This window comes from Dendrobates tinctorius, unplaced genomic scaffold (genome assembly GCF_039654945.1).
Source record: "Dendrobates tinctorius isolate UK_male_01 unplaced genomic scaffold, ASM3965494v1 ptg000159l, whole genome shotgun sequence".
NCBI classification, from domain to species: domain Eukaryota; kingdom Metazoa; phylum Chordata; class Amphibia; order Anura; family Dendrobatidae; genus Dendrobates; species Dendrobates tinctorius.
In genome coordinates this window covers 267,421-293,957 of record NW_027361826.1, presented here as the reverse complement: position 1 = coordinate 293,957, position 26,537 = coordinate 267,421, and the positions used below count along the sequence as shown (strand labels likewise).

Genomic DNA, 26,537 nt, shown 5'->3' with positions numbered 1-26,537 from the left:
TTTTCATTATTATCTTCATCCCCCAATGTTACCTGATGATATTGGCTGGGCTGGGTAGGATCACCCATTGTGAAATCTTGCTCCATACCCAGCTGCTGGGCACGCAAAGATTCCATTTTTTGATTCTGCAGCGATTTTTTTCAGCAGACATAGCATAGGGATGGTTACGCTGAAAATAGCCCGATCACAGCTCACAAGCTTGGTGCAGAACTCTATCAAACACCTGACAAATATCAGCGATCCACACCCACTCAACAGTTGTTATGTGTCTCAGTGTGATGGGCATGTTTAAGTTGGTATTCAGCAAGTGGCCTCTGCTGCTCACTTACCCTTGTCAACATATGATATGTTGAGTTCCACCGTGTTGGTAGGTCGCAAATGAGTCTGTGGTTTGGCAAATTAAATTGCTTTTGAAGTGCTGCAAGACCGGCAACAGCGGTTGACGAATGGCGGAAATGGGCGCAAATACGGCGCACCTTCTTAAGTAGGTACGGCAAGTCAGGGTATGTTTTTATAAATTTCTGCACCACTAGGTTAAGCACGTGAGCCATGCATGGCACGTGTACCAGCTTCCCGAGCTTTAAAACCACCACCAGGCTACGCCCATTGTCGCAGACAACTAGACCAGGTTGGAGTTGCAGTGGGGAGAGCCACTGATCGGTCTGTTGTTTTAATCCTTGCCATAGATCTGCTGCAGTATGTGGTGTTTCACCTAAGCAGATCAGCTTCAGCAAAGCGTGTTGCCGCTTTGCCAATGCGCTGCTGCACACCTCCCAAATTGGGAGTGATGTGGAGGGTAATTCAGCATAGGATGACGAGGAGGAGGAAGAGGGGAGACTAGACATATATGATGAGGCGGAAACCCTGATTGAGGTTGGGCCCGCTATTTGTGGCGTGGGTAGGATATGTGTTGATGGTCCAGTTTGAGACTTTGTCCCACCCTCCACCAGGTTGAGCCAGTGTGCTGTGACAGAGATACATCGTCCCTGGCCACAAGTACTTGTCCACGTATCTGTTGAAAGATGGACCTTCCCGGTTACGGCATTGGTGAGAGCACGCTTTAGATTGTTTAAGACGTGCTGGTGTAATGCGGGGACGGCGTGCCGGCTGGGAACCGAGTATCTTGTGGCAGCCACAGCCAAAAGATCACAGAAAGACTATGTCCCCACAAGCCTAAACAGCAACATCTCCGTGGCTAGCAGTTTGGCAATGTGCGCGTTCAGTATTTGTGCTTGTGGGTGCATGGCGTGGTATTGACACCTTCTTTCATACATCTGGGGCACGGACAATTGGACGCTTTCCTGGGACAAACAAGTGGATGAGCTTGTTGTGGCCTGTGTCTGTGCAACCGCAGCTTGTGAACAAGAGGTATGATGATCACCTGCTTCCTGCCCAGCAGATTGGAAAGGTCGTATCACAGGCGACATGGCAGTGGTTTGACCCGCAGTCGCAGACACTGATTTGACTAGGGTGCTTGGCTGCCATGTGTTTCCACATACTGGTGGTGCTTTGGTTGCCTTTGCCCAGCTTCGTATGGCAGATGCTACAGATGACAACATTTGGTTCAGAAGGACTATCGGAAAAATTTTTCCAGACAGCAGCTGAACGCACCCTTGCCTTGACTTGGGGCACAGAGGGATTGCTTTTGGCAACAATTGACACACTTTGCACTCTGTTCAAACCAGTAGCCCTTGGTGCCTTTGTTGGTGCTAGGTATCCACCTTCTTCCTCTGTGCTGCTGTGCTGGCTATGCGTGCCAACGGTCCAGGTCGGATCGGTGGTCTCATCATTGACCACCTTGTCGTCCATGTCATCCTCCTTCCGTGTTGATATTGGTGACTGACCAGATGGCAACTGTGTGTCATCACCATCAGCCGCCACCTCTTCACCCGGTATATCACGTGGATGAAAGTGGCTTTCTTCTCGCCGTGGGGTTTCAAATATTTGGCCATCATCAACAGACGATACCCCCTCACGTTCCTCTTCAATGTCACGCGGTGAGAGTGTGGCGCCCCTGAGGCTTCAGTCGCCACAGAGGTACTGCACCTTCTCCTAAGGTGTAGTGCCCCACCATCCAGGTAAGGTGGGAACTCCTGACCACACTCCACACCTGCATTCCACACACAGGATAGTTCAGTGGGGCCACCTAACAGCTTCAGGCTGGGGGTTAGCAGAGCACCCCTCGTGGAACCCCACTTCATAACACGAGATGTGCTGGGAGGCGGGTGGAGTGAGATGATACAAAAGAGTGGTGAGAGTGAGAGTTAGAGAGACAGTTGTAGTTGGAGAGAGAAGAGAGAAGAGAGAAGATGGATGTCTGAGGGACGTGCTGCAGCAGATCCCAGTGATCTGGGCTGCTGGCAGGAGAAAGACAGAGAAAGAGACTGATAAGATTGATAACCTAACCTTCCATAAGAGAGAGAACAGATCGGAACGAAGGAGAATAGAAGGATGGTGGGAAGCTGGTTGAAGCAAGATAGAGAACCCTTCCAGTCCAGAGAGCGCAAAGGCCGGGGCCCGGTCCCCGAGGTTGATTGGATCTTTATGTCCGGCAACAGACACCGGAGGAGTAGTGAGCCACTAACGCCTTGCTCCCCTCATAGACTTGGGACACAACAGCAACTGAATAGAGAGCCGGGACGCAGAGAGGAGTCCCCGAAGCAGGCTACAGCTGTCTGTCACAAGTAAAGACTAGGAACACCTAGAGAGAGACATTCCAGGGTAACTAAGTACTGGAGTGCTTCACACCTAAAGACGCATTGGAGGAGTCGTTCAGTAAGGTACATGTTGGCGGAGTGTGCAAGGGAGAATCCTATCCTGCCTGGAGCCCTGACCTGGAGAACACAGTACGGAGGCAGGCAGTTGTGTGAACTGCAAACAGTGAGTAAAGCTTTGGAACCGCATACTTTGGTGTCCTCCAGTCATTCCTGCACCACTACACCTGGGTACCAGCATCTATACCATTCTGTGCCTCTCCTCAACAATTGCACCTACACTGCCCTGGGACTACAGCTCCACCTGTGGGGAGCTATACCATCTCTGCTGCACCACACCATCAGTCCCAGTGGATCTGTATGCAGCGTTGGCTTACCATCTCCCTTGCCAAACACCACGGGTGGCGTCACGAACTATTCATATAAACTTTAACACCAATAACATCACCGCCATTGATATTGGGTGCCCAGGGCCACAGACCGGGTCACAGCTGCCGTGAAACTTTCCCCCCTGACACCGGCCCGGTACCGAGTACCCCGCTGCCCTGGGTGAGTGAGGGCGACCCAAGAGGCCAGAGGCAGCGAAAGGAAATGGATCAAACAGATCCTCGGAGTGACCAAGGTTGGGGTCAAATGTTTCCTGTGACTCCTGACTGGGTGATGAACTAGGAACAGGTTGAGACAGTGTTCTCTGTATGGACAGTAGACTGTTTTGTCATGGACGATTGGGTGCTGCTAGAACATTTCGTTGAGGCCTTATCAGCCATCCAAGACAGTATCTGCTCTTGTTCTTCTGGCTTCCAGACCCGTTAATGTTCCAGACCGGGAAATTTCACCAGGAACCTAGATGCATCAACCTTCTTTGGTCTCCCAGACTCTGTGCCTTGTTGGGCACCAATGACAACCCCACGTCCATGTCCCTGTCCCTGTCCCTTCACAACACTTTTTAGGAATTTGGGATTTTTCTGCCATAGTTGCAGATGTTCAGATGCAGATATTGGAGAACAAGGAGCAGTTAGTGCTTTGTGGAAGGTAGCACTACAGCCTAGTACTGCTTTGTGTTTTACAAACAGCACCGCAGCAGCACAAAAATATTGCCCTGAGGTTTAAGGCGAGATTACGCACCCCAGTAACCACACAAGACAGCGGTGCTGCCACTAAAAAATTGCCCTGAGGTTTAAGGCGAGATTATGCACCCCAGTCACCACACAAGACAGCGGTGCTGGCTGCATGTCGGTTGTGCAGTACCGTGCATGCGTCCGATTCACTGTGAACACAGCACCGCAACAGCAAAAAAAAATTGCCCTGAGGCTTAAGGCGAGATTACGCACCCCAGTTACCACATAGGTCCCAACCCTCCCGATTGTCGCGGGATAGTCCCGATTTGGGGGCCGTATCCCGCCATCCCGGCCGGGAAGCTATTTATCCCGCGATATGGGGCCGCGATCTGGCGAGGAATGGAAGAGGCGGAGAAGATAGGGAAGAAGTCGGGTGAGCGAGGAATGGAGGAGGCGGAGAAGATAGGGAGGAAGTCGGTGAGCTAGGAATGGTGGAGGGAGGGGGAGAGAGAGATCTGCTGTTACATTGTGTCCTATCCTCCAACTCTTCTATTTTACAAAATTATCAAAATTACACTCAGAAACAAACCACAATACATAAACTAAAGAAAACCAACATAGACAGACATAAAATGTCCAAATCCTTTCCTTGTCCTCCACTAAGCTTGGCAGCTTAGGGTCCCCCAGCAGGAATCCACATAAAAGAAAATACAAAGAAAATACAAAGAAACATAAACCACTCTCCCCACTCTCACTCCATTCACCCCCATTCACACCTCACCGATTTTACTGGTTTACTATTTACAATTTTACTATTTACAAAAACCAAACGAAAATAACCCTTTCCTGGCCCTCCGCCTTGAAAAAAAAAAAGAACTCTGCCACTTTGGCCGACAAACCTTACCTCCTATTACACAGCAAAGACTTTTTTTTTTTTTTTCCTCTACCACACATGGCAACAAGTTCGCAGCCTTTTTTTCCCACCACCTTGCACCGCAGGTCCTACAAGTTTGTAGCCTTGTCACTGCAAAATCTGGTCCACGAAAGTTTATGGCCTTTTGATTCCACACGAAAACTATTTCCAGGGTCCGCAGAGTCTACTTCTCCTGCCCTGCTCCTTTGCTCCTTCATGTTGCTCTTGGCATCCGGACATCCATCCACCACCCCCCATGCACCCCCCTCCCAACATGACTACACCCCATCCACACATTCTAACTAAAAAAAAAGTGTGTTATATGTTTTTCCTTTTACCAAAGCACAACCAAAAGACATTTTCCAAAAATCTCAATACCATCCCATCTACTTACGCATTAATATACAAACTAAACAGCATTTGCATACCCAAGGCCCAAGTTTGGCACCTGTAAGCCCAATATCCATTATATTTCCTGTTTTTAAAACAAAAAGCTAAGGTGGCATGCACCAGCCCACCACCAGGAAAACGGGGTTCTAGAGGCTCCATCCCTCACTAACACATTCATCCTATCCCTCAAGAACTAAGACTGTCCCTACTTCTGTCCCTAAAAAAGAAACCTGTCCCTATCTGTCCCTTCCTGTCCCTACTCTACCTAACTTAACATAACTAACTATCTGTCCCTCAGTGCCTGTCCCTCCCTGTCCCTCTCTGCCCCTATTTCTATCCCTAACACACCCAGTGAAACTTATGCTATCCCTATCCTCATTCATACGGAGCTAGCTCTCCCTTGAGTGCGTTTTTAAAAGGAGAGGCCTCTCCAAAGCCAAACTCCAAAGAACGGACCTTCACCAAGTCACCCAAGATGTTTCCTACCACCTCATCCCTTGGGAGGGTTTTTTTCCGCGTCGAAACTAGGCACCGTGCATTCCAAGTGTGGAACCTAACTGCTGCACTGACAAGGAATAAAGTGCACGGGTCCCGGCCACCCAGGGATCTGAACGCTCCATAGGCCCATTCAGCGTAGGAGAGGGACGCCAGCCGCGGCCAACGTATGGAAGCACCCACCCTGTTGTAAACCTCTGCATTAAAGGGACAATGAAGCAGGAAGTGCTCCATGCTTTCCAGCACGTCGCCACACTCCTCACGAGGGCAACCCCGGTCATCGGAGTTCCTGCACTTCAAGTTGTCCCTTACATACAGCCTCCCGTGGAAGCAACGCCAGGTCAAGTCCCAAAACTTCATGGGGATCCGCTTAGAATTTAAAAGCCCCAGCCCGACCTCCAGATCCCGGCCTGGGCAATCCTTAAGGGCCAGGGGCTTCTGGAAATGGGTCAACAGGACCCTCCTGTCAAGGCACTGCCTCGACATGGTCCTGATTTCCCACATTCCCAGACCCCACCGGCGGATCACCTTCAGAACCGGGGTAGCGTAAGCCGGGAGATGCCCATGAGGTGTGCGAAGGTCCTTCACCCGCCCTCCTGTCTCCCATTCCTGGAAGAAAGGCCAAAGCCAACCCTTGCAGGAGACTACCCACGGAGGAGCCCTCTCTAGCCAGAGGTTGGAGATGTTAGTCTTAAGAAAGGTGTTTACTAGAAACACCACCGGGTTGACCATACCCAACCCGCCTAGTCTCCTCGTACGGTATGTAACCTCCCTGTTGATTAGGTTAAGCCTATTCCCCCATAACAGTTGGAAGAACAGGCTATAGACCCGTGTCCAGAGAGGTTCCAGCAAGATGCACACACTGCCCAGGTATATCAATAAAGGTAGCAGATAGCCTTTAGCCAGGGCAACCCTTTCCCTCAGGGTTAAAGACCAACCCTTCCATTGGTCCACCTTTTGGGCGGCGATCTTAAGTCTGCCCTCCCAATTTTGCTGGGGGTAGTCCCCGGGGCCAAATTCGATGCCTAGAATTTTGGCGGTGGCCTGGGGCCCTGGAAGGGTGTCCGGGAGATCAAAACTAGGATCTCCCCCTCCCAGCCAGAGACTTTCACACTTGTCCCGGTTGATCATGGACCCGGATGCCTCCGAGTAGCGCACTACCTCCGACATGACCCAGTCCGCCTCCCCTCTCGAGGATACGAACAGGGAAACATCATCGGCGTACGCCACCACCCACAGAGAGGACCCAGAGCCCACCTGGTCCATCCCGACTCCCACCAACGGTCCACGATCTACCCTCCTTAAGAAGGGATCGATCGCGAACACGTATAAAAGCGGGCTCAGCGGACAGCCCTGACGGACCCCAGAACCCACCTCAAAAGGGCGACCTGACCAACCGTTAACCAACGGAAAAGTCTCAGCCCCTTGGTACAAGATCTCTAACCATTTTACAAACCTCCCAGGCAGACCATACCTCAAAAGGACGGACCAGAGGTACTCGTGGTTGACCCGGTCAAAGGCTTTCGCTTGATCTAATGACAGCAAGTACCTCTTCCAGTGACCTGCCCTACCCTGCTCCACTGCCTCTCGGATACCGAGCACAGCACTAAAAGTACTGCGGCCTGGAACAGAGCAATGCTGGGCCCCTGAAAGGAGCCGGGGTGCAAACTTCACCAGCTGATTAAACAGCACCTTGGCCAGAACCTTCCGGTCCGTATCGAGAAGCGCTATGGGACGCCAATTCTCGATACGGGATGGATCCTTACTCTTTGACAGAATAATGAGGGCTGACTTCCTCATTGAGCCGGGAAGAGTGCCCGAGGAGAGACACTCATTAAATACCCCTGTCAAGAGGGGGACCAAGGAGTCCTTAAAAGTCTTATAGAACTCAGATGTTAAGCCATCCGGACCTGGCGATTTCTTGAGCCGAAGCCCATCAATGGCCAGTCTCACTTCCTCTTCCCTGATTTCTTCTGCCAAAACACCAAGAGAGGGGTCACCCCCTGGCTCAGGGACGGCTTCAGCCAGGAAAGCCGACATCCTGTCCCGATCCAGATCCTTCTTTTCCAAGAGGTGTGAGTAGAAGGATCTGACTACCTCCAGGATCCCTGATTTGGATCTGTTCAGGGACCCCGTACTGTCGATCAGTCCTGTCACCATCTTACAATTCACTGACATCTTACAGTTTCTGTAAGGGTCGGGCGAGCGGTACTTCCCGAAGTCCCTCTCAAAAACCAAAGATGTGTGCCTATCATACTGACACCTCTTGAGCAAAGATTTCACTCTGGAGATTTCCTCTCGGTCACCTCCAGTCGAGACAAGCTGCTCGAGTTTCCTCCCCAGAGCCTGGTACAAGCGGTGCCTGTTCAGACTCCTGAGGCTCGAGAGCTGACGGAAGAACCCCGCCACCCGCTTTTTGAAGATCTCCCACCACTCTGACTTACTACTACAGAGATCCAACAGCGGTACCTGGCTCTGAAGAAAATCCTCGAAGGATTGTCTCACCTCCGCTTCTTCCAGCAGGGACGATTTGAGCTTCCACAGCCCTCTTCCCATCCGAGGAGTCTCTGCAACATTCAGAGAAAAGAAAATTAGACAGTGATCGGAGAACTCCACCTCAACGGCGGACACAGCAGAAAAGATGGCGTCCTCCTTCAAAAAAAAAACCTGTCTATTCTAGACCTACTGCTACCCCTATGGTAGGTGAAACCCCCATGACCTGGGGTGTGCCGGATGTGGACATCCACCAGGCGAGCTTCACTGGCTATGCTATTCAACGCGACGCTATCATAAGCCAGGCGATCTCCGGACCTCGTAATGGTGTTGAAGTCCCCACCGAAGACCACCTGCCGGCTCGTAAAAAGAAAGGGCTTGATCCTCAGGAAGAGACATTTGCGGTCCCACTTGGACTGCGGGCCGTAGATGTTGATGAGCCGGAGCTCTTGTCCCCTCATGAAGACATCTAGGATCAGGCACCTCCCCATTTCCAACTCAGTAACCCGTCGGCATTCAACTGCTGCAGTCTTAAAAAGGACTGCCACCCCGCTATACGGCTCAGCCGCAAGAGACCAGTATGAGGGTCCGCACCTCCACTCCCTCCGTGCTTTATAGATGGCCCCCATGTCTGTTAGTCTGGTCTCTTGCAAGAATAAAATTTCTGCCTCAATCCGGGAGAAAAAAATCGTGAAGCGAGCCGCATCTGACTTAATGCTGGCGACATTAATATACGCCAGCGTCAACTGGGCGAGTTCAGCCATCATGGGTGATCGAGTTGGATGGCCAATTTCTTCCCTACCCCGCTATCATCTCCACCTGGGGAGGGGTCAGACACCTTCCTCTTCAGGGAAGCTCCCGACGTGTCCATCCCACCCCCCCGGTGTCCTCGCCCCCGGGTTCCAGGTCTGTCCCCCCCTCAGGAGGAACAATGCCCCCTGAGGGACGGACTCCGCCATCCCCTGAAGGACCCTCCGGTGTTGCCCCCGGCCCAGTACCCTCGTCTTGCGGTTCATCATCTCAACCTCCGAGGGCGCTGAACCGGTTGGAGAGTCTGATCAGAGGGGGGTCAGCGGGCCCTTCCGTATGCACCCTTGTGGTCGGGGGCGGGGGGACTTTGAAGGCTTGTCAGCCTTCCTCCCCACCACTTTGCGCTTGGCACGCCTGGTTTTGCCACCTGGTGCTGTAGGCTGCTCTTGGACATCCTCATCAACACTTTCATACTGAGAGGAATTGTCCGAGTCAGCCGCTTTCTCCTCTCTCTCCATCCTCCTGATCTCCTCACTCACCGCACTCTCCCCCAGGGCCTCAGAGGCTTTGGCCACGGGCCTGGAGGGAGGAGCAGGCATCACCCCGGTTGCCCGAGGCTCCACCTGTCCCTTACCTCCCTGGCACTTTTCCTGCCTCCGCTGGTACGCGGGGCCCCTTGCAGCATTGCCCTTCCTCACTGGCCCCTCAGCCCTTCCCCCTCCGCCACCACCTGCCACAGCAGAAGCAGCGCCACCGGGGGTTGCCCCCCCGCGGTCTCCCCCCACCGGGCCTGTGGCGGCATTAGAGAAAGAGCGAGGGCAGCGGCTGAGAGGGTGACCCAGGTCACCACACAGGTGGCACCGAATGTCTTTGCACAAGGCAGCCAGGTGACCTACCCCACCACACAACGCGCACTTCTGCACCTTGCAGTTGGCGCTGAAGTGGGTGGGGTCGCCGCACTTGTGGCAGACCTTCAGTTGCCCCTGGTAGAAGACCAGGATCCTGTCCCTTCCCAGGAACGCCGAGGAAGGGATGTGGGTGACCGTGCCGCCGGAAACCTTCAATTTGACCATGAAGGTCCAGCCCCCCGACCAGATGCCAAACTCGTCCCTGTTCTTTTTTGGGACCTCGGTGACCTCCCCGTAACGGGAAAGCCACGTCATGATGTCCACGCCTGCGAGTGACTCGTTACATGTAACCACGGTCACTCGCTTGACGGAATTTTGGCGAGACACCGCTTGAGCCACGAAGTCTCGCCATCCGGGCTCTTCTCGCACCAGCTCATAGTTTGACCAGAAGAGCTCAAGCCCCTCTGGCCGCACGAAGCTGACGTCGAAGAAGCGGGACGCCGAAGGGTGTATCAGGGCAAAGATGTCATTCGCCCCGAAGCCCATCTTAAGGAGAAGCTCCACCACCTTGCTCCTAGGTGGACAAGCTTCACTGCCCCCCCACCTAAGACGGACCACATTCCTTCTTGGCGGCCCCTGCCCGGCTGTGGGGAGAGACCAAACAGTCCCTCCCTCCCTTTGATTTTGGAAGGCTGCTAGGCCATGTCTCTCTATTCAGAAAGACAGGTCCACTGTCCTCCCCCTACCATGATCGATCTTTCTCCCCTTTGGAGGGCCTCCAGGAAACGGCGGTGCAAACCGCCGTCCCCGGAGCCCGGAGGCGAGGAGACCCCCCGGAACCACCCCGACCCCCAGCCGCGGCCCCCGCATAATTACGTTGGGGCCTCGCGGCTGGGGGGGCAGACGGGCCAGCCCTCCCACCACTACCACCACTTGTGCCAGCACCCTCATTCACTCTCCCGTTCACTCTTTTATTATTTCCACTCGCTCCGGCACTCACTCCAGCATTTACTGCCACATTCACACTCGCACTCACTCCCTCATCCATATCGCTCACATCACCATTTATGTCCTCAAACAGCTCTTCAAAAATATCTCCTATCTCACTCCCACTCTCACTTCCAGATAGACCACTATTTACATTAGCAGACTTGGTGTTGCAGTACCCCTGCCTGCCTGCTGGGGGCCCTGACTGGCCAGTGCTCTGCTCCTTGGAGCTGCTGGCACTGCTCCAACTCTTGTCCAGGAGTGCCGCTGCCCCTTTAAATACCTCTGAGCAGAGCGCACTCAGTACGCCCTGCCCAAGCCTGGGAGCAGCAGCAGCTCCTGGGTTCTCTGGCTCCACTTTCTTTTCTTTTTGCGGTGTCTTTGCACTGAGGGCAGGGACGGCCACTGCCACCGCACCCTGCCCTCTGCTGTTCACCCCCGCCGGCTTCCCAAGGAGCGCCAGAGCCCCCGCACCACCAGATGGAGGTAAGCGGGCTGGGGACCCCGACAACTCCCTACCGACTTTTGGGGGCACTATGCTGCTTGAGGGGGTAGGCGGGACAGGAGACAGCGGGCCCGCCAAGGCCACGCCCCCCCACCGGCCGCAGCGACCCCGGGCAGAGCAGTGACCTCTTGCGAGGCCACGCCCCCCCAGGTGACGTGGGCACAGCGGACGGGACAGTGGCCGAGGAGGACATGCCCCCCCGCATGCCGCAGCCTTTGCAGGCCGGGCAACACTCGGGGAGGCCACGCCCCCCTCACGGACCGTCACTGCGCCCCTGAACCCACCACTTGATGTTGGCAGGGCTGGCCACTCCCCCCCGTCGCCCAGCGGTGGCGGTGCCCCCATCACGGACCCCTTTTTGGGTCTACGCGCCGGGGACCCCGCTCTTGCCACGGGTGCCGTTAGAGGAGCTACCAGCCCCTTGCATTTTTTTAGCTGCTGCTTCACAGCAGCCTCCACGCCCTTTCTAGGTCTCTGGACCCCCATAAGTGGACCAGACTTAACGGACCCGTGCGTGGGGGATCCAGAGACCCCAGCACTCACCGCCGGAGGTGCGGTCCTGGCTGTACCCGTGCTGAGCGCCAGGCCAGCCCCCCCTGCCACCGGGGACTGAGCCCGGACACCACTACTGCCAATACCGCCAGGGGCTGTTACACCACTGGCACCAGCACCGACCTCCATGTCGCTGCCTGAACCCTCACCTCCAGATGTGACGGTAAGGTCCAGGCGCACATCACTCTGCCCGCGCCCCCGCTGCGGACCCACCACAGGGCCCGAGCCGGGGTGGGCAGCGGGTTCCATACAGCGGGACAGAGGGGCCCCGGAAAGAGGGGACAAACATAAGTTTGTCAGCCACGGTGTTTTTTGGCTTGCGCTTGTTTTTTTTCTTTTTCCTCTTTCCGGTTGCCTCGTCCTCAGGGCAGACCTCATCCCCAAAGAGCAGTGTGCCAAACTGCTCTGGGGACTCAATCTGCCTCACCTGTTGTAGGACGAGGCAGCCCCCCTCACTACTACTGTCCCCACTTCCACCAGCCTCCCCCTCGCCCCCACTTTCCTCCGAGTAACTGGAGTCCGGTGGGAGAGCCACTTGCTCAGGGGCAACCCCGCTGCATGGTACCTGGGTGTTGTTGCTCACCAGGCCTTCAGGTGGGGCAGGCGTAGATGTTCCGCCATCCTCCTCCTCTTGGCCCTCCACCTGGCAGGGGCCTCCTGACCCCCCAGGAGACCCACCGGTCATGGCTCTAAACCGATCATCGTTTTTCAGTTTTTCTGCGAAGGGGCCGCTCCCACTCAGGATAGCCGCCCGTATCTCCTCCAAGGCCCTGATAGCCCCCTTCAGCCTCTCCACCGTGGCGGAGACCTCAGCTCGTCTCGAGGCGGGGAGCTGGTTCTTAGCCACCGCTCGTGCTCCCCTTAACTCCTCCCGGAGTTTTCTCAGCTGTTTGGCGGCCTCCTCATATTCTCAGAGGTGCACATGGATGCGGGAGGTGTAGATGGTAGATGGCTCTCCCTCAGCTCTGGAGCCCCAGATGTTGGGGGGCTCTGCCACTGCACCTCTGCTCTGGGCCGCCACTCCTCCGGGAGGAGGAGCCGCCACGGTACCAGCTTCGGGGGGCCCGGTGTCCCGGGGCTCCTGGGTCCTGCGACCGCCTCTCTCCTGGCTCCATCTCTTCCCCATCTCCCTGGGACTGGCTGGCTGCACCCTGGCCTCCGGATGGTGCTGAGGCCCCCCACCCCCAGCAGGCTTGCCGGGGGATGGGAGCCAGGGGCACAGCCCCGGCGCTCAGTCCCAGGGAAAGTCCTCTTTCCTGGGAAGGGGGCAGATGGAAAATACTTGCAGGAAAAAACCTCCCTTCCCAGGAGCTTAGCAAGACCCTAGCCTGCAGACGCTCAGCACAGATGCACCTCCTCTTCCTGGGCGTGCTCTATCCTCCAACTCTTTTATTTTACAAAATTATCAAAATTACACTCAGAAACAAACCACAATACATAAACTAAAGAAAACCAACATAGACAGACATAAAATGTGCAAAACATGCGCAAACAACTGAAAGTCCAAATCCTTTCCTTGTCCCCCACTGAGCTCGGCAGCTTAGGGTCCCCCAGCAGGAATCCACTGAAAAGAGAATACAAAGAAACATAAACCCCTCTCCCCACTCTCACTCCATTCACCCCCATTCACCCCCATTCACACCTCACCGATTTTACTAGTTTACTATTTACAATTTTACTATTTACAAAAACCAAACGAAAATAACCCTTTCCTGGCCCTCCGCCTTGAAAAAAAACAAGAACTCTGCCACTTTGGCCGACAAACCTTACCTCCTATTACACAGCAAAGATTTTTTTTTTTTTTTTTTTTCCTCTCCCACACATGGCAACAAGTTCGCAGCCTTTTTTTTCCCACCACCTTGCACCGCAGGTCCTACAAGTTTGTAGCCTTGTCACTGCAAAATCTGGTCCACGAAAGTTTATGGCCTTTTGATTCCACACGAAAATTATTTCCAGGGTCCGCAGAGTCTACTTCTCCTGCCCTGCTCCTCTGCTCCTTCATGTTGCTCTTGGCATCCGGTCATCCATCCACCACCCCCCATGCACCCCCCTCCCAACCTGACTACACCCCATCCACACATTCTAACTAAAAAAACAAAAAAAACGTGTGTTATATGTTTTTCCTTTTACCAAAGCACAACCAAAAGACATTTTCCAAAACTCTCAATACCATCCCATCTACTTACGCATTAATATACAAACTAAACACAGCATTTACATACCCAAGGCCCAAGTTTGGCACCTGTAAGCCCAATATCCATTATATGTCCTGTTTTTAAAACAAAAAGCTAAGGTGGCATGCACCAGCCCACCACCAGGAAAACGGGGTTCTAGAGGCTCCATCCCTCACTAACACATTCATCCTATCCCTCAAGAACTAAGACTGTCCCTACTTCTGTCCCTAAAAAAAGAAACCTGTCCCTATCTGTCCCTACCTGCCCCTACTCTACCTAACTTATCATAACTAACTCTCTATCTGTCCCTCAGTGCCTGTCCCTCCCTGTCCCTATCTGCCCCTACTTCTGTCCCTAACACACCCAGTGAAACTTATGCTATCCCTACCCTCATTCACACGGAGCTAGCTCTCCCTTGAGTGCGTTTTTAAAAGGAGAGGCCTCTCCAAAGCCAAGAGGCCTTCCTCACACCCAACCTTTCGAACTCCAAAGAACGGACCTTCACCAGGTCACCCAAGATGTTTCCTACCACCTCATCCCTTGGGAGGGTTTTTTTCCGCGTCGTAACTAGGCACCGTGCATTCCAAGTGTGGAACCTAACCGCTGCACTGACTAGGAATAAAGTGCACGGGTCCCGGCCACCCAGGGATCTGAACGCTCCATAGGCCCATTCAGTGTAGGAGAGGGACGCCAGCCGCGGCCAACGTATGGAGGCACCCACCCTGTTGTAAACCTCTGCATTAAAGGGACAATGAAGCAGGAAGTGCTCCATGCTTTCCAGCACGTCGCCACACTCCTCACGAGGGCAACCCCGGTCATCGGAGTTCCTGCACTTCAAGTTGTCCCTTACATACAGCCTCCCGTGGAAGCAACGCCAGGTCAAGTCCCAAAACTTCATGGGGATCCGCTTAGAATTTAAAAGCCCCAGCCCGACCTCCAGATCCCGGCCTGGGCAATCCTTAAGGGCCAGGGGCTTCTGGAAATGGGTCAACAGGACCCTCCTGTCAAGGCACTGCCTCGACATAGTCCTGATTTCCCACATTCCCAGACCCCACCGGCGGATCACCTTCAGAACCGGGGTAGCGTAAGCCGGAAGATGCCCATGAGGTGTGCGTAGGTCCTTCACCCGCCCTCCTGTCTCCCATTCCTGGAAGAAAGGCCAAAGCCAACCCTTGCAGGAGACTACCCACGGAGGAGCCCTCTCTAGCCAGAGGTTAGAGATGTTAGTCTTAAGAAAGGTGTTTACTAGAAACACCACCGGGTTGACCATACCCAACCCGCCTAGTCTCCTCGTACGGTATGTAACCTCCCTCTTGATTAGGTTAAGCCTATTCCCCCATAACAATTGGAAGAACAGGCTATAGACCCGCGTCCAGAGAGGTTCCGGCAAGATGCACACACTGCCCAGGTATATCAATAAAGGTAGCAGATAGCCTTTAGCCAGGGCAACCCTTTCCCTCAGGGTTAAAGACCAACCCTTCCATTGGTCCACCTTTTGGGCGGCGATCTTAAGTCTGCCCTCCCAATTTTGCTGGGGGTAGTCCCCGGGGCCAAATTCGATGCCTAGAATTTTGGCGGTGGCCTGGGGCCCTGGAAGGGTGTCCGGGAGATCAAAACTAGGATCTCCCCCTCCCAGCCAGAGACTTTCACACTTATCCCGGTTGATCATGGACCCGGATGCCTCCGAGTAGCGCACTACCTCCGACATGACCCAGTCCGCCTCCCCTCTCGAGGATACGAACAGGGAAACATCATCGGCGTACGCCACCACCCTCAGAGAGGAGCCAGAGCCCGCCCGGTCCATCCCGACTCCCGCCAACGGTCCACGATCTACCCTCCTTAAGAAGGGATCGATCGCGAACACGTATAAAAGCGGGCTCAGCGGACAGCCCTGACGGACCCCAGAACCCACCTCAAAAGGACGACCTGACCAACCATTCACCAGCGGAAAAGTCTCAGCCCCTTGGTACAAGATCTCTAACCATTTTACAAACCTCCCAGGCAGACCATACCTCAAAAGGACGGACCAGAGGTACTCGTGGTTGACCCGGTCAAAGGCTTTCGCTTGATCTAATGACAGCAAGTACCCCTTCCAGTGACCTGCCCTACCCTGCTCCACTGCCTCTCGGACACCGAGCACAGCACTAAAAGTACTGCGGCCTGGAACAGAGCAATGCTGGGCCCCTGAAAGGAGCCGGGGTGCAAACTTCACCAGCCGATTAAACAGCACCTTGGCCAGAACCTTCCGGTCCGTATCGAGAAGCGCTATGGGACGCCAGTTCTCGATTCGGGACGGATCCTTACCCTTTGACAGAATAATGAGGGCTGACTTCCTCATTGAGCCGGGAAGAGTGCCCGAGGAGAGACACTCATTAAAGACCCCTGTCAAGAGGGGGACCAAGGAGTCCCTAAAAGTCTTATAGAACTCAGATGTTAAGCCATCCGGACCTGGCGATTTCTTGAGCCGAAGCCCATCAATGGCCAGTCTCACTTCCTCTTCCCTGATTTCTTCTGCCAAAACACCAAGAGAGGGGTCACCCCCTGGCTCAGGGATGGCTTCAGCCAGGAAAGCCGACATCCTGTCCCGATCCAGATCCTTCTTTTCCAAGAGGTGTGAGTAGAAGGATCTGACCACCTCCAGGATCCCTGATTTGGATCTGTTCAGGGACCCCGTACTGTCGATCAGTCCTGTCACCATCTTACAATTCACTGACATCTTACAGTTTCTGTAAGGGTCGGGCGAGCGGTACTTCCCGAAGTCCCTCTCAAAAACCAAAGATGTGTGCCTATCATACTGACACCTCTTGAGCAAAGATTTCACTCTGGAGATTTCCTCTCGGTCACCTCCAGTCGAGACAAGCTGCTCGAGTTTCCTCCCCAGAGCCTGGTACAAGCGGTGCCTGTTCAGACTCCTGAGGCTCGAGAGCTGACGGAAGAACCCCGCCACCCGCTTTTTGAAGATCTCCCACCACTCTGACTTACTACTACAGAGATCCAACAGCGGTACCTGGCTCTGAAGAAAATCCTCGAAGGATTGTCTCACCTCCGCTTCTTCCAGCAGGGACGAATTGAGCTTCCACAGCCCTCTTCCCATCCGAGGAGTCTCTGCAACATTCAGAGAAAAGAAAATTAGACAGTGATCGGAGAACTCCACCTCAACGGCGGACACAGCAGAAAAGATGGCGTCCTCCTTCAAAAAAAACCTGTCTATTCTAGACCTACAGCTACCCCTATGGTAGGTGAAACCTCCGTGACCTGGGGTGTGCCGGATGTGGGCATCCACCAGGCGAGCTTCACTGGCTATGCTATTCAACGCGACGCTATCATAAGCCAGGCGATCTCCGGGACCCCCCCGGTCACGGGACCTCGTAATGGTGTTGAAGTCCCCACCGAAGACCACCTGTCGGCTCGTAAAAAGAAAGGGCTTGATCCTCAGGAAGAGACATTTGCGGTCCCACTTGGACTGCGGGCCGTAGATGTTGATGAGCCGGAGCTCTTGTCCCCTCATGAAGACATCTAGGATCAGGCACCTCCCCATTTCCAACTCAGTAACCCGTCGGCATTCAACTGCTGCAGTCTTAAAAAGGACTGCCACCCCGCTATACGGCTCGGCCGCAAGAGACCAGTATGAGGGCCCGCACCTCCACTCCCTCCGTGCTTTATAGACGGCCCCCATGTCTGTTAGTCTGGTCTCTTGCAAGAATAAAATTTCTGCCTCAATCCGGGAGAAAAAATCAAAGGCCGTGAAGCGAGCCGCATCTGACTTAATGCTGGCGACATTAATAGACGCCAGCGTCAACGGGGCGAGTTCAGCCATCATGGGTGATCGAGTTGGATGGCCAATTTCTTCCCTACCCCGCTATTACCTCCTCCTGGGGAGGGGTCAGACACCTTCCTTTTCAGGGAAGCTCCCGACGTGTCCATCCCACCCCCCCTGGTGTCCTCGCCCCCGGGTTCCAGGTCTGTCCCCCCCTCAGGAGGAGCAATGCCCCCTGAGGGACAGACTCCGCCATCCCCCGAAGGACCCTCCGGTGTTACCCCCGGCCCAGTACCCTCGTCTTGCGGTTCATCATCTGAACCCCCGAGGGCGCTGAACCGGTTGGAGAGTCTGATCAGAGGGGGGTCAGCGGGCCCTTCCGTATGCACCCTTGTGGTCGGGGGCGGGGGGGGACTTTGAAGGCTTGTCAGCCTTCCTCCCCACCGCTTTGCGCTTGGCACGCCTGGTTTTGCCACCTGGTGCTGTAGGCTGCTCTTGGACATCCTCATCAACACTTTCATACTGAGAGGAATTGTCCGAGTCAGCCGCTTTCTCCTCTCTCTCCATCCTCCTGATCTCCTCACTCACCGCACTCTCCCCCAGGGCCTCAGAGGCTTTGGCCACGGGCCTGGAGGGAGGAGCAGGCATCACCCCGGTTGCCCGAGGCTCCACCTGTCCCTTACCTCCCTGGCGTTTTTCCTGCCTCCGCTGGTACGCGGGGCCCCTTGCAGCATTGCCCTTCCTCACTGGCCCCTCAGCCCTTCCCCCTTCGCCACCACCTGCCACAGCAGAAGCAGCGCCACCGGGGGTTGCCCCCCCGCGGTCTCCCCCCACCGGGCCTGTGGCGGCATTAGAGAAAGAGCGAGGGCAGCGGCTGAGAGGGTGACCCAGGTCACCACACAGGTGGCACCGAATGTCTTTGCACAAGGCAGCCAGGTGACCTACCCCACCACACAACGCGCACTTCTGCACCTTGCAGTTGGCGCTGAAGTGAGTGGGGTCGCCGCACTTGTGGCAGACCTTCGGTTGCCCCTGGTAGAAGACCAGGATCCTGTCCCTTCCCAGGAACGCCGAGGAAGGGATGTGGGTGACCGTGCCGCCGGAAACCTTCAATTTGACCATGAAGGTCCAGCCCCCCGACCAGATGCCAAACTCGTCCCTGTTCTTTTTTGGGACCTCGGTGACCTCCCCGTAACGGGAAAGCCACGTCATGATGTCCACGCCTGCGAGTGACTCATTACATGTAACCACGGTCACTCGCTTGACGGAATTTTGGCGAGACACCGCTTGAGCCACGAAGTCTCGCCATCCGGGCTCTTCTCGCACCAGCTCGTAGTTTGACCAGAAGAGCTCAAGCCCCTCTGGCCGCACGAAGCTGACGTCGAAGAAGCGGGACGCCGAAGGGTGTATCAGGGCAAAGATGTCATTCGCCCCGAAGCCCATCTTAAGGAGGAGCTCCACCACCTTGCTCCTAGGTGGACAAGCTTCACTGCCCCCCCACCTAAGACGGACCACATTCCTTCTTGGCGGCCCCTGCCCGGCTGTGGGGAGAGACCAAACAGTCCCTCCCTCCCTTTGATTTTGGAAGGCTGCTAGGCCATGTCTCTCTATCCAGAAAGACAGGTCCACTGTCCTCCCCTCTACCATGATCGATCTTTCTCCCCTTTGGAGGGCCTCCAGGAAACGGCGGTGCAAACCGCCGTCCCCGGAGCCCGGAGGCGAGGAGACCCCCCCGGAACCACCCCGACCCCCAGCCGCGACCCCCGCATAATTACGTTGGGGCCTCGCGGCTGGGGGGGCAGACGGGCCAGCCCTCCCACCACTACCACCACTTGTGCCAGCATCCTCATTCACTCTCCCGTTCACTCTTTTATTATTTCCACTCGCTCCGGCACTCACTCCAGCATTTACTGCCACATTCACACTCGCACTCACTCCCTCATCCATATCGCTCACATCACCATTTATGTCCTCAAACAGCTCTTCAAAAATATCTCCTATCTCACTCCCACTCTCACTTCCAGATAGACCACTATTTACATTAGCAGACTTGGTGTTGCAGTACCCCTGCCTGCCTGCTGGGGGCCCTGACTGGCCAGTGCTCTGCTCCTTGGAGCTGCTGGCACTGCTCCAACTCTTGTCCAGGAGTGCCACTGCCCCTTTAAATACCTCCGAGCAGAGCGCACTCAGTACGCCCTGCCCGAGCCTGGGAGCAGCAGCAGCTCCTGGGTTCTCTGGCTCCACTTTTTTTTCTTTTTGTGGTGTCTTTGCACTGAGGACAGGGACGGCCACTGCCACCGCACCCTGCCCTCTGCTGTTCGCCCCCGCCGGCTTCCCAAGGAGCGCCAGAGCCCCCGCACCACCAGATGGAGGTAAGCGGGCTGGGGACCCCGACAACTCCCTACCGACTTTTGGGGGCACTATGCTGCTTGAGGGGGTAGGCGGGACAGGAGGCAGTGGGCCCGCCAAGGCCACGCCCCCCCCGCCGGCCGCAGCCACCCCGGGCAGAGCAGTGACCCCTTGCGAGGCCACGCCCTCCCCAGGTGACGCGGGCACAGCGGGCGGGACAGCGGCCGAGGAGGACACGCCCCCCCGCATGCCGCAGCCTTTGCAGGCTGGGCAACACTCGGGGAGGCCACGCCCCCCTCACGGACTGTCACTGCGCCCCTGAAGCCACCACTTGATGTTGGCAGGGCTGGCCACTCCCCCTCATCGCCCAGCGGCGGCGGTGCCCCCAGCACGGACCCCTTTTTGGGTCTACGCGCCGGGGACCCCGCTCTTGCCACGGGCGCCGTCAGAGGAGCTACCAGCCCCTTGCATTTTTTTAGCTGCTGCTTCACAGCAGCCTCCACGGCCTTTCTAGGTCTCTGGACCCCCATAAGTGGACCAGACTTAACGGACCCGTGCGTGGGGGATCCAGAGACCCCAGCACTCACCGCCGGAGGTGCGGTCCTGGCTGTACCCGTGCTGAGCGCCAGGCCAGCCCCCCCTGCCACCGGGGACTGAGCCCGGACACCACTACTGCCAATACCGCCAGCGGCTGTTACACCACTGGCACCAGCACCGACCTCCATGTCGCTGCCTGAACCCTCACCGCCACCACCAGATGTGACGGTAAGGTCCAGGCACACATCACTCTGCCCGCGCCCCCGCTGCGGACCCACCACAGGGCCCGAGCCGGGGTGGGCAGCGGGTTCCATACAGCGGGACAGAGGGACCCCGGAAAGAGGGACAAACATAAGTTTGTCAGCCACGGTGTTTTTTGGCTTGCGCTTGTTTTTTTTCTTTTTCCTCTTTCCGGTTGCCTCGTCCTCAGGGCAGACCTCATCCCCAAAGAGCAGTGTGCCAAACCGCTCTGGGGACTCGATCTGCCTCACCTGTTGTAGGACGAGGCAGCCCCCCTCACTACTACTGTCCCCACTCCCACCAGCCTCCCCCTCGCCCCCACTTTCCTCCGAGTAACTGGAGTCCGGTGGGAGAGCCACTTGCTCAGGGGCCACCCCGCTGCATGTTACCTGGGTGTTGTTGCTCACCAGGCCTTCAGGTGGGGCAGGCGTAGATGTTCCACCATCCTCCTCCTCTTGGCCCTCCACCTGGCAGGGGCCTCCCGACCCCCCAGGAGACCCTCCGGTCATGGCTCTAAACCGGTCATCGTTTTTCAGTTTCTCTTGCAAAGGGGCCGCTCCCACTCAGGATAGCCGCCCGTATCTCCTCCAAGGCCCTGATAGCCCCCTTCAGCCTCTCCACCGTGGCGGAGACCTCAGCTCGTCTCGAGGCGGGGAGCCGGTTCTTAGCCACCGCTCGTGCTCCCCTTAACTCCTCCCGGAGTTTTCTCAGCTGTTTGGCGGCCTCCTCATATTCGCAGAGGTGCGCATGGATGCGGGAGGCGTAGATGGTGGATGGCTCTCCCTCAGCTCTGGAGCCCCAGATGTTGGGGGGCTCTGCCACTGCACCTCTGCTCTGGGCCGCCACTCCTCCGGGAGGAGGAGCCGCCACGGTACCAGCTTCGGGGGGCCCGGTGTCCCGGGGCTCCTGGGTCCTGCGACCCCCTCTCTCCTGGCTCCGTCTCTTCCCCATCTCCCTGGGACTGGCTGGCTGCACCCTGGCCTCCGGATGGTGCTGAGGCCCCCCACCCCCAGCTGGCTTGCCGGAGGGTGGGAGCCAGGGGCACAGCCCCGGCGCTCAGTCCCAGGGAAAGTCCTCTTTCCTGGGAAGGGGGCAGATGGAAAATACTTGCAGGAAAAAACCTCCCTTCCCAGGAGCTTAGCAAGACCCTAGCCTGCAGACGCTCAGCACAGATGCACCTCCTCTTCCTGGGCGTGCTCTATCCTCCGGTCACCTCCAGAGCTGCAGACACTTTTCTGCTGTTACATCATGTCTTATCCTCCAGTCACCTCCAGAGCTGCAATCACTATTCTGCTGTTACATCGTGTCCCTATCCTCCAGTCACCTCCAGAGCTGCAGTCACGATTCTGTTACATTGTGTCTTATCCTCCAGTCACCTCCAGAGCTGCACTCACTATTCTGCTGTCACATGATGTCTTTTCCTCCAGTCACCTCCAGAGCTGCAGTCACTATTCTGCTGTTACATCCTGTCTTATCCTCCCATCACCTCCAGAGCTGCAGTCAATATTCTGCTGTTACATCCTGTGTTATCCTCCAGTCACCCCCAGAGTTGCAGTCACTATTCTGCTGTTACATTGTCTTATCCTCCAGTCACCTCCGAATCTGCACTCATTATTCTGCTATAACATTGTGTCTTATCCTCCAGTCACCTCCAGAGCTGAACTCACTTTTCTGCTGTTACATCGTGTTTTATCCTTCAGAGAGAGAGATTTCGCAGCCTGGATATAGGGTTAAATCACCCGGACAAGCGCAAAATGTGGATCCGCCCATGAAAAAACGTTTCATGCTCCGTCCTGTCCGCTTAATAGACGGCAAAATCTTGGCGGATCCATACAATAGTGGATCGAACGGATGACCATCCGTCAAGATCCGCCGATAATGCAAGTCTATGAGGAAAAAAACGGATCCGCCAAGAAAAATGGCGGATCCATTTTTTTTTGCAAATCGGCGGATCTTGACTGATGGTCACAAACGGAAGTGTGAAACAGGCCTAAGCTGACCGCCGGAAATGACTTCTGACCTCATTTCCGGCGGTCAGCTTATAGCATGTCACCTCACGAGGAGGTAATCGTTCGGGACTCTGCAGGAGGACAGAGAAGCGGCGGCGGGGCATCAGCGCTATATTTTTTTTTCTGTTTATAATTATTGTTTATGAAACAGTGTGATCAGCAATGCTAAATGGGTGCGGTTGGGGCGTGGATATGGGCATGACTGCTAAAATGGGTGTGGCTAGGGGCGTGGCCTAAAATTTGCCACGGCGCGCTACGTGCGCTGCAGCCTTTCTCCCTCTTTGCCTTCTTCAAAAGTTTGGAGATATGTTACCACACAAGACAGCGATGCTGGCTGCATGTCAGTTGTGCAGTACTGTGCGACGTGCGTGCGTCCTATTCGCTGTGAACACAGCACCGCAACAGCACAAAAAAACTGCCCTACAGTAGCTGTGTTCTGCATGCAATGTGCAGAAAATGGCGGCGGCAGGGCTTAGAAAGAGCCAGGCTATGATTCATAGACTATGACGCTGGGCGGCCAGCCAATCATAGTAATGCCGCCCACAACCAAGAAGGCTGCAGCATTACTGTGATTAGCGAATGCTGGGCGGGAGATCCGAGTGGTGCGAGGTGAGTAGTGAAATACGCTCTATATTCCGAGTACCGCGAGTACTTCACTACTTGCCGAGTACTGAATACCCACGATTATGCTCGCTCATCCCTATTTCTCATACGTGAAAAAGAAAAAAAAAAATCTATTCTTTTCATTTTGTAACAATCAGTGAAAATCGGATCACACTCCGATGACATCTGATTTTTTTCACAGACTTAAGTTGCATTACCGATTCTGATCTGAGATTCCGATCAACATCAGACACGTCTCCGCAATTTTGCGAGGACCACTCGATCCACTTTAAAATCACAGACGTGTGAACAACCCCATTCACTATTGTAAGTATGAGTCCTACCAGTGAAAAACACGTATAGCTCTGATATAGATGTGTGATTGAGGACTAAATGTATGCCCCAGAGCATTTCCTTGCATAGAACTGTGGTGAGCCTGTGTAATCAAGACCTTAAATGACCACTAAGGCCTGTTTCACACTTCCGTTGTTGGCGGACAGTTGACATCCGCCAAAAATGAAAATTAACGGATCCGCCTCCGTTGTGACATACAGATGTCAGCGGATGCTAATATGGACGGATCCGCCGAAGATGAAAAATTTAAAGCGACCGCAGTCTGGAAAGAGAGAGAGAGAGAATTTTTCTACGCTCCCGGAACGGCATTTCAGGGTTAAAATGCTTTCCGGAGTAAAGCTTCTGGGCATGTGCACTTAAAATTGACGGACCGTCAAGGAAAAAAAACGTTGCAGGGTCTTGGTGGATCCGTCAACGGGTGGGATGGACGACCGTGAGTCAAGATCCGCCACTAATGTAAGTCTATGGGGGAAAAAAACGGATCCGCCAAAAAAAATTTTTTTCTAAAATTGGCAGATTTTGACTAACGTCAAAAAACGGAAGTGTGAAACAGACCTAAGTAACATGCATTTAGCAGATATGTGGTGGTTCGTCGGCCATACTTGTAAACCTAGCATTAGTGAATGGGCTTTGTTCATATTTTGGGTTTGGAGGCCCCTGAGATATGGCTTGTTTACACGATATGTTTTTGCCATTCTCACCTCCCACCCCATCTTTTTTTTTACGCAAAAAACAGCATTTTACCTTACCAGCAAAGTGAATGAGATTTCTGAAATGTCATGCACACGCTGCTTATTTTTTCTTAAGCAGTCTCACATCTGGAGCATGTTAATTCAGCGCCTTTTGCAGCATTTTTCACCCATACTGATGTTAGGGGGAAAAGAGGTATTAAAAACACGTGCAAAAATGGCGTCGTTTACACAGCGTTTTCCCTGCCAAGAGACAAATGTTTGGTACAGAAATGTTTGCTGCATATACAGTATTTAGCATGCACATGTACTCAAATAGTTTTTATTAATTGGAATTTTATTATTGGATTTTGTACATAAGCGACCTTTGAATTTCAGATCTTGCACAGGATATTTGTAGGACTGGAAGAGCAAACATTTCAAAATAACTGACAAGTCGGAACTTGCTTCAGATTTGCATCTTAGCTGTTCTCACCACTGTTTATTTTGCAAAAATAGCATCAGAGTGTGATATGTATATTGCCAAAAAATTTGGCAATATACTTATCGATGTAAATACCTTTATGCCCCAAAAATGACAGAAATATTCTAGGAGTGAGACCTTTATTGGCTAACCAGAAGAATTATGTTTGCAGCTTTCAGAGCTCAGAGGCTCCTTCATCAGGCGGGTTGACAAATGAATTATTGAGACAAGAGCACAACATTTAAGAGACATCACAACCGGACATTTGTGTATAGGGTGTGTGGCGCCCCTGAGGGTTCAGTCGCCACAGAGGTACTACACCTCCTCCTGAGGTGTGGTGCCCCACCAACCAGGTAAGCTGGAGACACCTGACCACACTCCAACAGCTGCATCCCACACAACATAGTAGTGCAGCAAAGCACCTTTGGTGGCTCCCTGCTTCGAACATGAAGAGTGCTGGGAGGTGGGTGGAGCTTAGTCTTCACAAGAGAGCGGGAGATTATTAGGACTAGGGCAGTCTGTGAGAGAAGATCCCGAGAGTGGGATGGATTGAAGGAAGTGCTGCAGCAGACCTCAGTGACCTGGGTCTGCTGGCACAGGAAAGAGATATTCAGAAAGCCTAAGGGTATGTGCACACGTTGCAGAAAATTTCTGCACAAAAACCTGAATCCCTTCCCAGAAACCGCGGCGGTTTTGATGCGTTTTGATGCGTTTTTTACCGCAGCGGTTTCTAAAAGCATGGGAGAAGCCTAAACCGCGGAAAAAAACGCAAAATTAATGTGCATGCTGTGGTTTTTAGCGCGATGCGGTTTTTTCGCGGTTAAGAACGCATCAATGTGCACACAAAGTGCAAAATGCATAGAAATGACTGTGCAGCTTATTTTTAGCGGTTTTATAGCGGTTTTATAGTGAAAACCGCGGTAAAAACCGCTAAAAAAATGCTGTGTGTGAACACAGCCTAATTCTCCATAAGAAAGATAGTTTTGTACGGAACGTAAGGAGAAGAAGATAACTAAGGATTAGGGTTAGAGCAGAGCCCTTCCTCAAGTTCTAAGCGCATGGCCGGGGTCCGGTCCCCGAGGTTGAATGGATACTAATGGTCCTGCAGCAGACACCGGAGGAATAGACATTGTCACCACTTTATTCCCACACAAGACTTGGGGGCACAACAGCAACGTGAGTGAGCCAGGACTTGGTAGCAAGGAGTCCCCGAAGCAAGCTACAGCTCTCTGCTGTACAAGAAGAGTTCAAAGGAACATCTTAAAGGAGGAACTTGGGTTTAACACACAACCACAAGTACTTCATTACAAGCGCTAGAAAGGAGACGTTCAGAGAAGGCATATGTTGGCCGAGTGTTGGAACGGAGTACTTCATCTTGCCTGGATGTTGTCTGAGCCCCTGACCTGGAGGACACAGCACGGAGGCGGGCAACTGTATGCACAACAGACTGTGAGTAAAGCTTTGGAACTACATGCCCTGGTGTCCTCCGCTTATTCCTGCGCCAACCCACTCAGCACTGCTACATCTCTGTGCTTAACACCGCACCATTACGCTCTCCTCACTAGCTCTTCATCTACACTGCCCTGGGACTCCAGCCCTACCTGTGGAGGGGGGCCACAACATCATTGCTGCACCACACCATCTGTCACAGAGGATC

General features: G+C 54.2%; 1 protein-coding gene across 4 annotated transcripts in view; it reads left to right on the top strand.

Annotated features, from left to right (window-relative positions):
• Window positions 1-26,537, top strand: part of CSDC2 (cold shock domain containing C2) — a 133,639-nt gene that overhangs the window by 31,051 nt on the left and 76,051 nt on the right. The window contains exon 1 of one of the 4 annotated variants that reach the window (XM_073549429.1): window positions 19,985-20,008. The exons of the other annotated variants lie outside the window; for them this stretch is intronic. Within the exon in view, the coding sequence (XP_073405530.1) occupies window positions 20,003-20,008 (6 nt within the window). The 5' untranslated portion in view covers window positions 19,985-20,002. Of the gene's footprint in view, window positions 1-19,984; window positions 20,009-26,537 lie in introns of those variants that run through there. 4 annotated transcript variants of the gene reach the window in all.